This window comes from Sinocyclocheilus anshuiensis, unplaced genomic scaffold, assembly GCF_001515605.1.
Source record: "Sinocyclocheilus anshuiensis isolate Anshui unplaced genomic scaffold, SAMN03320099.WGS_v1.1 scaffold176, whole genome shotgun sequence".
NCBI lineage: Eukaryota > Metazoa > Chordata > Actinopteri > Cypriniformes > Cyprinidae > Sinocyclocheilus > Sinocyclocheilus anshuiensis.
The window spans coordinates 1,089,970-1,100,947 of record NW_015555723.1 but is presented as its reverse complement, the minus strand read 5'-3'; the positions used below and the strand labels follow the sequence as shown (position 1 = coordinate 1,100,947).

Here is a 10,978-nt window from a genome sequence, read left to right as displayed (position 1 = left end):
CATGTCAGCATCAAAGGCTATTTGCATGACAAAAACAATTTAGTTAGGGGAGGGAAAAACAGTCTAGTGACTTGATGGTTGGTGCAATGTTGTTAGAAGGATATATCTCTTAAAATCGAGACCTTATTTTAAACATCTGCATAAACATACGCATAAATTAGTGTTTTACATTTTAAGAGTCATGTTATCTGCAAAAATGTAAGTTAAAACGTGTTTGTTCACACTCCGGTGTACTATATGTAATGTCTGTATGTGTAAATCGCCCGTTTTCCAAGTGTACGTTTTTGAAATAATTATCAGACTTCATAATTGCAAATGCAACTGAAAGTTCCACCTGCTATTCATATTTAATGCTGTTCAATTTTCAATCATTACGCAAAGTTGTATGTTGAGCGGTGCACGCGTGATGTAATGCTACTGCTAACCAGATCAAACTGGCCGTGTGACGCTGAACTTTACACTCTAATTGTCATCCTATTGGCATCGGCCGAGGGCGTCAGGAGATTGGTGCTGCTCGCCGGGCTCCGCAAAAACAACTCCAAATATGTTCAAAGGAAGACTTAACGGTGAAAAACACTCCAGTAAGGTCTATTGGCACACAAAGAGCGTGTAACCTACATTCCTCGCTCAGATGGACTCCTTTGTTAGAGTCTGGTTCGTTAGAAAACCCTAATTCGACATATTTCGCTAAACAAAAAATATATATTTGTTAAAAAGGCTTAATGGAATGAATAATTCCAGTGCCCTAAAATCTGACACCAGACACAGTTTTCAAATACCGCTGAAATGAAACTTAACCTCGCAGTTTGCCTTATACAGACAGTCGCTGCAACTATAGGATGAATTCACAACAACAAACGACACGTGTTTCCTCTGTCTGCCGCGGCTGAGAGCAACTTACACACAGGATCGTCCATTTTCAAACTTCTTCCCAGGCGGATGGATGGGGGAACTGTGTTTTCTATAAGCTGAGCAACTGACTGAAATCAACAGAAAAGTGTAAACTGTTATTTGGTTTATTTTTTATCATCATCGTATATGATGATAAAAACGACATCAACAAAAACCGCGAAAATTGTTGCACAGTTTTGTTGTAAAATTGTTTAAAGTTTACAATGCGAGTAAAATGCTGACATAAAGCGTTTAAATAGACTCGCAATCTGGCATATTAGTATATAACATTACGTTTAATAAAAACTTAAAGGGTTTTACCTCAAGTCCAAGGGTATTAAGCATCTCTCTTTTCTCTTTGTCACCCGGTCCAATGTGTCTTTCAGAAAAATCATCGTGTCTCGGCAGGATTCGTTCAATCTTTCTAGACCACAAAACTTGTGAGGTGCCCATACAGCGCACATTTGCAGACACATCTGCGGTTAAACGTTGAAGTTTCTTAAAAACATCCCCTTTACTGCTGAAATTCCTGTACGGCACGCGAGCGTTCATCGACCTGCTGATGACAACACGCCAGGATTTAGCGCAGCTCTGCATGTTCTTCACTTGAGATTGACGAAAATTGTACGGGAGAATCTTTCAGCCAGCCTCCACACCGTGTAACCCACTAAATGTCTGTGAAATTCCTTAAAAGTGTCTATTTTATACGCCTCCTCGTTGCACAGGGAGCAGCCAATCGATAAGGAAACTCTCTCTGACGCAGAGGCAAGCCCTACTCGCTCAGGGTCCGCCGTAATAACTCGCTCTGAATGTGCTGTGGGGAGTTTGCAGTACACGGTTTAGAGCTTCATTAGTCACACACTTGGTATCTGCTCGTTATATGCTTTCTATGTTTTTACATGTTTTGTAGTCGCGTTCTTGAACGCCCAGTGAAATGCTGAGACAATCGTGAAGCAATCATACAACTGAATGGAGTGAAAATGAAGGGGCTTCTCCACACCTGCATGGGGAATCCTCTGCAGATCCATTAAAAAGCATGGTTCTCTGGGGGAATATTCAAGATGAAGCCAAGTTCTTGTCAAGTTACTCCATAAGGAAAATGCATCATATAGCCTATATATATATATATATATATACTGTGTGTGTATATATATATATATATATATATATATATATATCTCAACTATGTTATAAAATATATAACAAAATGATTTGATATACCATTTTGCTTTATGCAATATGTGTGTGAAAATTCCATAAACTGGTTTTCCCATTAAGCAGAATGTTATCTATACACTGTATCTAATTTGCATATTAACTATATATATATATATATATATATATATATATACTTCATACTGAAGTTCCCTACATACACAATAGGACATCTAAGGCACATAGGATTGTGGATGGAGATGCTTTCTCGAGTGTGGGGAATACATCTATCTATCTGTCTGTCTTTCTGTCTGTCTGCCTTTCTGTCTGTTGTGTGTGTAAAAAGTGTTTCCATTCTTCTTCTGTTTGAGAGGATTGTTTACTCATAACTTGGTTGGCACTCTCAGATTCCATTTAGGAAATAAGTACACAGCTGTGACATACTGAGTATCTGTCTATCTATGCACGTCTGGAATCCAGAAACACATTTTACTCTGAAATTCAAATAAGTCGGCCATTCTGTACATATTTATAATAGGCTATCTCTTCTACTCACACACATTAGCCTACTAGAACAGTTCTGGGCTGGTGATGGATCTCGTTTGGCTATTTTGTGATGGAAACCCACAGCTGTTTTACCAGTTTGTGAACATGCCATTTGCATTTCTTTTTTATTGTTTAGCCAGGCAAGGACATCTCTCAGTAATCAACAGGTACAGTATGACAACATAATCCTTGTGTCCGTTTTCTTAGATCACTTATGAAATTAAATTTGTCTCCACTTGTAAGGTATGTCTATTTGACTCTGGGAGGATTCATCTTTGCTATTGTAACAGTGGGTCCATACAGCTTATTGCTGTTCTTCAGTGCCGTCCTTCTCCTGCTGCTGATATATTGTCTACAGCCATCCCATATTCATCAGTGGATGTTGGGACTGCAGATGTGTTGGCAAACCTTCTGGCACTTGTACATCCAGTACCAGTTATACTGGCTTCAAGAGACACCAGACTCCAGGTATTTCTCCAAAATTATGAACTGTATCAAAAAATTAAATTTGATCCTATTGTGAGCTCTCGTTTTATTCCTAACAGGCTATTACTGGCCATATCTGCTCTCATGTTGATGACACAGAGGGTTTCTTCTCTATCACTTGATCTGCAGGAGGGAACAGTCACTAGTCCCTTTCAAAACAGCAGTCAGGATCTATCTGTCCTTATACCGTTTCTAAGCTACTCACTTAATTTTCCTGCACTTCTTGGAGGACCACTTTGCAGTTTTAACACTTTTGTGCAGTCTGTTAGGCAAATGAGTGTGACTCCACCTTTGTCTTCATATTTAAGGAGACTTACTTCAAAGCTATTGCAAGTTTTAGTTTTGGTGTGGATTAAATATCCTCTCAAGGAGCTCTTAAAATCAATCACATTTAGAGTAAACAGCCCTTGCGTTTGTCAAAACATAATATGGATCTGGATCCTGTCGCTGCTACTTAAGATGAATTATTATGCACACTGGAAGGTCAGTGAGTGTGTTAACAATGCTGCAGGCATAGGTTTCCATGGGTACAGTCACAGTGGGAAAAAATCATGGGATGGGTTTTCTGATGGCAGTCCATGGGTGACTGAAGCGTTGAGTCGTCCTTCAGCATTTGCGCGCCAGTGGAACAGAACCACGGCAGTGTGGCTTCGAAGAATGGTCTTCAAAAGATCCAACAGATCTCCACTGTTTATGACCTTTTTGTTCTCAGCGTGGTGGCATGGCCTTCATCCAGGTCAGATTCTGGGCTTTCTCATCTGGGCCGTCACCGTGCAGGGGGACTATAAAATACATCACTTCTTGCATCCAATGCTTACCTCCAAGTGGAGGAAATGGCTGTATGTGTATATAAACTGGGCTTTTACTCAACTGACCATTTCTTGTGTTGTTGTCTGTGTGGAGCTCCAGAGCTTAGAGTCAGTGAAACTGCTCTGGTCTTCATATATCGCTGTGCTTCCACTACTGAGTGTTCTGATAATTATAATCCTGTGAGAAATTCACAGATGCAGTGTAAATTATACAAATGTAAAACAAATGTCTTCAAATATCTCATTAAATATAGTAAACATGAAAGCTTTACCAAGCTTGCTAGACCAGCAAGAACATTTGAGCTTATACCATATATTTAATGTGCTCTGTGTGCATCAGTCTATATGTTTATATAAATAAAAGCCTAAATTAAATCTGTTCATCATTTGACGTTGTTGTTTCTTTTCATAAGCCTTTAATTAAACTGCTCGATTCGTATGGATTACTTTTAAAATGTCTTTTTTGATGAGTAAAAGTTTTGGTTGTGTGAACTTTTAATGGATTGACAAAAATGAGAGAATATTAAAAATAACTTGAAGACATTAAGATGATGACAGAATTTTCATATTTGGGTTAATTATCCCTTTAACAATGACTAATAAACCATGTTAACTGAACTGTTTGTCTGCTAATTAAATGGGTTGGTTCACCAATGTCCTCACGTCCATGTTATGTCCAAACCCGTTTAATTTTAATTTTTCCATAGACTAAATGGACAATGAAAGAAAACTTCGGCCTTTTTATTAAATTTTTGGAGTTTGGCACCGTTTACTATAACTGTGTAGTAAGATGTTCTGCTTTTAAACAAACACACAAAACCTTTATATTAATTAGTCAGAAGAACAGAGTACAAAAAAGTGAAATTATATATTTTTCTTGTATGAAACAAGACTTTTCTTGTAGTTATACTGCCATCTAGTGATGGGACAGCGAGATGATCTCGGAGTATGCACAGCTAGAATACAAAGTGATGGGATATAATCACTGGACTCACAAACGATTTTCACATTCTCAATGAAACCTGCCATGATTTTCAGTTAAAATATATAAAATTTAGGGACAAATTCTCGTTCTGTTTGTCTTTGGAGTGCTTTGGTTGATCACATTATTGGTAATGTGCCAGTGGTGCTTACAAGAGTATAATTGAATAATTTAATTTTACAGTAAAATGTTTCACAGATGTGAAAAGAGCGTTGTGTGAAGCCAAATATCAAAAGAGCTTTTCAGATGTCTCAAATATAAAAAACAAGTGGCTGTCAACAATATAATTCTTGCATGTAATAAAACGTAAAGGCTGAACAAATGACCTATTCCACTCACAAAACCTCTTAAACGCTGCCATTCAGAAATAAATCTGATCTGATTAGCCTAAATATGATATTCTACTGCTAATTAAATTAATTGCAACGGGAACATTAAAATAAATACTACAGAGTTCCTGATTGTCACTTGCAGTTAAGGCACAGCAAGTCTTGTCATCACCACAAATTCAGACACACCGTACATAAACAGACAAATCCATCTCTGCAAACTAAGACACGACTTACACAATACACCAAAGTAAAACACTGCGATTTATCTTTGGTACGTGTGTTTAGGGAAGTTCTAAAAGACAACAATGCTATTACATTAAATTACATAGCAGGATTCCACCGTTCATGGCACATTAAATAACAAACACAGAATTTGATGATATAAGGAAATTAATGATATCCTCAGACATGATATAAACAGTCTATAGTGTTTTTACATAAACCTGAACATTGAACAGGGTTCTGTAATTCAGGAGTTCAGTGCACAGCATTATTTGGCTGGCTGTTATTTTGAGGTAAAAGGTATTTGCCAACTTTGTCCATATAAGCAGATTTCTTAATTTCTAGGGCATCTTTGTGATTCCAAAGCTCTGTGTGTGTACACACATATACAGAGTAGACAGGACATGCTCTACACACTCAGAGAAATGTGGCATTATAGAATGAAAAACAAGACTCATTTAAATAGTGAAGTAAACCAATCCACTGCCTCAACACCTGATAAAAACCATGAACTAATCTCATGGCTTTCATGGCCAGAAAGTATTTGGACACTAATGAATGCAACGGCATCAGTAAAAAGTATATGAGAACAAATTTTTTTTATTTTTTAATACAGTATTAGTACACTTCACAGAGAGAAGTTTGCAATATTTTAAATAAAACTTCAAACATGACCTTGAGACTATGATAAGGATATTACTTGTTTGCAGATGCCACTTTACTTTCGTGGAGCCACTGTATGTAGCTTCTATGCACATGTAATTTGTAGTACTTGCCATGAACACAAACATAAAAATCTGATTATTTATATTGCTTTCAGATACTGTAAAGTAGTCATATATGAATGCTTGTTCTGTAAGTGAGGAAATAATAAGCAGCTACATCTGCACTCAGTGCTTCTTTAATTATTTCTAAGGGCAGAAACAGGCTCTGAATGGCATATGTTTCTTGTCATTGTTTGTGAACTATTAGTGGCTTGAAACGTGGCTACAATGAGGCCACAGTCTTAAACCAATATCTCTCTGTCTGGAAGTTATAGGGCGAGAGGCTGAGATCATAAAATGCCTGTTGCTTTTTTGAAAAGTAAAAACATTAATAATAATATGGCTTTAAATAAACAAAAGTTCAAATAACAAAAGTAAATTATCTTCAGTGGCTTTTAAACATCTGCACTGTCCGCTTTAAGTATTGGATGATCTGTAGTCTCAGCTCATTAATCTGGTAGTTTGAGTTTTTTCTTCTACACCAGCCTGTCAACAAGCACCACGAAGACCCCAGACAGGACAAGGCAGAGGCCAGACAAGTAGAAACTAACACTGAAGTCATGAGTCCAGTCCACCAGCCAGCCTGTGACACAGATACACAAAAGGAACATGAGACAGGTGACACAGAGAGCCTTTGGGATAAAGACAAAACCTGCTGTTAGCGGTGTGTGTATCCTCCCTACTGACACACCATCATTAAAAATTGAGCCATACTCAGTTTAGCAGTTTATACTCACTCAAATCAAGTCTTAAAGGGGTCATATCATGAGAAATCAAATATGCTTAGTCTTTTGGGAATAAAAGAACTCAATATAATATAAAAAATAACTCATAATAAATGGTTGTTTTAAAAGCTGCAAAAAACGCTTAGCTAAGTTTCGCAACATTAGATCCTTCATGACGATAGAGATTAATGTGTGTCAACATGCACACCTACATTTACACATCATCACCTACTTGGCCCGGCTCATCATGGTGTAGTAGAAAGAAAAAAGAATGTACCATTTAACTAATTTAACTGTAAAATTGTGTTTGGGTCTAAAAGAGTATGCAGCAAAATGTTCAAACTGACTTCGACATGCACATAACATTCACATTTGTATCAAAAGTTTTTCATAGGTCAAAAAAGCATCTACACATAATGCAAAAATAGAAGTTGCGTAAAAATCAAAGCATGTGTCTTTTTGAACAGTAAAGTGATAAAAATATGAAAGGGGACCCCTATTTAAATAATATTATTCATATAAACCTTAAAAAGGGTAATTTTAGACCAATTTATATGTTATTTTACATATTTATATAGCCTACATATTTTACAAATATGACACTAACAGAAGTGTAACTATTTGCTATAACAATGATTCATTTTAATGATGATTTTTGTTCAATTTTGCCATGCATCTTGAAATTTGCTCACTATATATATATACTGTATATACATATATATATATAAATTCCGCTTTTCATTGTCATACTGATGCATCACAATGCATTAATGAATTTTTACACATCTAGTAAATAAATTATAAATAATAAAAATAAATAAATGCTGGTTAAATTATTAAGGGTTAGCTCACCAAAAACTAAAAGCGAAATTCTGGCATGATTTATTCACCCTCATGTCATTCCAACTCTTTTTTCTTTGTTCTGTAGGTATGACTTTCTATATCTTCTTTTATGTTCCAGAGAAGAAAGTCAGTCTTTCAGGTTCGGAATGACATGAGGGTGAATAAATGATGACAGAATCTACATTTTTGGGTGAACTATCCCTTTTAAGACAAATATTGTTGAATGTTTTTAAACAGAAAGTAAGGCCAGTTCTAGACGATAACTATAACAATAACTATAAAGCTTTAATACTCATTCTAATTCCATGACAATAGGAAAGTCCACATCACAGCTATAATGATGGATACAGATATTGCTGAAATCACTCACAGAACACTTTGTTTCAACTGATGAATTATAAAAACACTGACAGACATTCAAAATCCACCTGACTTTAAAGAGCTTAAGCATTTAAAGGGGTCATGACATGTTTTTTATTTTATTTTATTTTATTTTATTTTATTTTATGATGTTCCCCGAGGAGTAATTATAATATTACTAAAGTTTTTGGATGAAAAACATTCAAAATTGAGTGATTTATGACGTTTTTCCACCCTGTTTCTCATCCTCTGACTGAAACAGTTGGTTTTGGGGTGTTTTCCCTTTAAGAGGTCAGTGTAACCGTCGACTTTTATGATTGGCTAACATCCATTACCACCATTACTGTTTTAAAAATAGTTTTTACTTGAAATAGGTTACTTACAGTTTGCGGCATCGTTGTGTCCAGAACAGTTGTTGAACAATAAAAACATTTCTTATTATTATCAGTGATGAAACCAACTTAATTTTTTGTGGAAATCACAATGCATTTATTCACAATGCTGAATAAAAGTATGAAATTCTTTGAAAAAAGTTAAATTCTTTGGGGGAAAAATATAATAATCCAACATATTAAAATAATGTTTTAAATAAGTCTGTTTGTCAATTTGAAAAGATTATTTTAAAATAATAATTTGATCGTTTATTTCCTCATTTTATTTTTGAAGTGACACTCACATACTTTATGTCCTCCATACTGTAGAAAACTCATTTTTTAAAATACTGTACAATACAGCTTGTTTCTGGATTAGATTAAATAGACTAGTCCTCCCATTGGTGAGGTAAAGTGATGCTGTGTTTAGAATAGCATACTACCCTACTACATAAAGACTGCACGTCAAATTGAATACATTTATATATGGCAGTGCATACAACAGTGCACAGCATTCATTAAATAAAAAATATTAAAAGCCAAAACAGCATATTGTGAAACAATGTATTAAAGAACAACATAATATATAATGTATGTTATATTATTAACTTATTAACATAAACATAACATAAATTAATATAACACTATGATGGCTTGCTGCTTTCAACACACCATTAGATTTTCATGCACTTGTATGAGTGAAAAAAGCATTGTGTGCTGCAATTCAGAATTGCATAATTATTTAAAACTTACCTTGTAGTACACCCATAGACAGATACATCCAAGGCAGACTGAGGCCCAAAGAGGCGATAATCATTCCTGAAGCAGCCAGAAGCCCTCCGACCATGATAACAGCACGCTGGGACAGGTGCATACTGAGAGCACTGGCAAGAGGAGCTAAGCAGATGAGAAAAACACGTCTCTCTATGCAGGTCTGGAGTCATCATTAAATGTCAGTTTCAGACAATTTGTTATACCTGTTCATACAATTTCTTTTGATAACTAAATGAAAAAGACAGCACATAAAAGCATTCCTCACCTCCCAAATGAAACACAGCAATAGTGGTTGAGGTCACCCATGAGGTAGTACTGGTAAGGACATTGTAGTGACTTTGGATTTTAAAGAAAAACAGGATTACAGACTAAGCCAGTTCTTCACTGCCATTGACTCAGCACCACTAGCAGCAGACAAACATACTCATGTTACAGCATAGTTCATGACGGCCGTGTCCTTGATTTGTTCCCATATTACTGCTTGATGTATTAAAGAAGCTATCAAGCTGTCAGCAGCCTCCAAACACATATATAACCATCTGATGTGCAAATAAAAGGTTTCTGTATAAGCACTAGATATTTTACCAAAGTTTTGATAAATAAAAAATCCAATGTCACAACACTAAGCACTGAAATATTGGAAAAAATATAGAAAGGGATAACGTTTAAACGTCGTCAGAGTTGGTATTGTGGCTTTATCAGACACTTAACATTAAATGGAGTTGGTTTTTGACCAGCGAATGACGGAGGTCTGTTTTGTCTGTCATTAGAACGGCTGTATCTGAGGCAGCAAGTGCATCGCATTCAACGCTTTCATCAACTTACAGGTTATAACTTTTATTGTAGCTATATGGGTGCTATAGTTTTTCTTGTCGTTTAATACACTTGGCCAAAATATCATGAAACGATGAAGCGCTATATGCACAGGATATTTAAAATGTACAAAAGTATATGGCTACAACTAGACGTCAAAAGCTAAGACTCTTCTCCTCTCTTCAAACACACAAAAACATTGACCTTTATAGACAGTGTTTGAATAAACAAAACGCTGTGACAGTTTTGATAAATAAAAAATCCAACGGCACAACATTAAGCACAGAAATATAGGAAAAAAAAGATAGAAAGGGATAACGTTTAAATGTCGTCAGAGTTGGTATTGTGGCTTTATCAGACACCTGCACTTAACATTTTATGAAAATCAAGATCAAATGGAGTTCGTTTTTGACCAGCGAATGACGGAAGTCTGTGTTTTGTCTGTCATTAGAACAGCTGTATCTGAGGCAGCAAGTGCATCGCATTAAACGATTTCATCAACTTACAGGTTATAACTTTATTGTAGCTATATGGGTGCTATAGTTTTTCTTGTCGTTTAATACACTTGACCAAAATATCATGAAACGATGAAGCGCTATATGCACAGGATATTTAAAACGTAAGTACAAAAGTATATGGCTACAACTAGACGTCAGAAGCTAAGACTCGTCTCCTCTCTTCAAACAAACCGCGACAAAGGCCAGTCTCCCTTTTCTGCAGAATGCGATATATTCGCTCAACCAATCACAGCGCACCATTTTACGCACTCTAGACAGTAATGGCTATTGCAAACAGAAATAATATTTACCGGCACCCCGGTTGGGAAACACTGCCATAGATCACTGCTATATCGCGTTCATAATCGCAGATGAGTCGCATTCGATTATGAACGCGATATTGCGTAG

At 36.0% G+C, this 10,978-nt stretch overlaps 2 protein-coding genes across 2 annotated transcripts in view; one reads left to right on the top strand and one right to left on the bottom strand.

Moving 5' to 3' along the window:
• LOC107672552 (glycine dehydrogenase (decarboxylating), mitochondrial-like) overlaps positions 1–1,675 on the bottom strand; it is a 22,475-nt gene extending 20,800 nt beyond the window's left edge. The window contains exons 1-2 of the mRNA XM_016465789.1: positions 1,213–1,675; positions 902–980 (exon numbers count right to left, since the gene is read on the bottom strand). Of these exons, the coding sequence (XP_016321275.1) occupies positions 902–980; positions 1,213–1,488 (355 nt within the window). The 5' untranslated portion in view covers positions 1,489–1,675. The remainder of the gene's footprint in view (positions 1–901; positions 981–1,212) is intronic.
• A 962-nt stretch (positions 1,676–2,637) lies between these two features.
• Positions 2,638–4,071, top strand: mboat4 (membrane bound O-acyltransferase domain containing 4). Its single transcript, XM_016465777.1, has 3 exons — positions 2,638–2,759; positions 2,836–3,060; positions 3,138–4,071. The coding sequence occupies exons 1-3, from the start codon at positions 2,638–2,640 to the stop codon at positions 4,069–4,071; spliced, it is 1,281 nt and encodes a 426-aa protein (XP_016321263.1).
• The last annotated feature ends 6,907 nt before the right edge of the window (positions 4,072–10,978 follow it).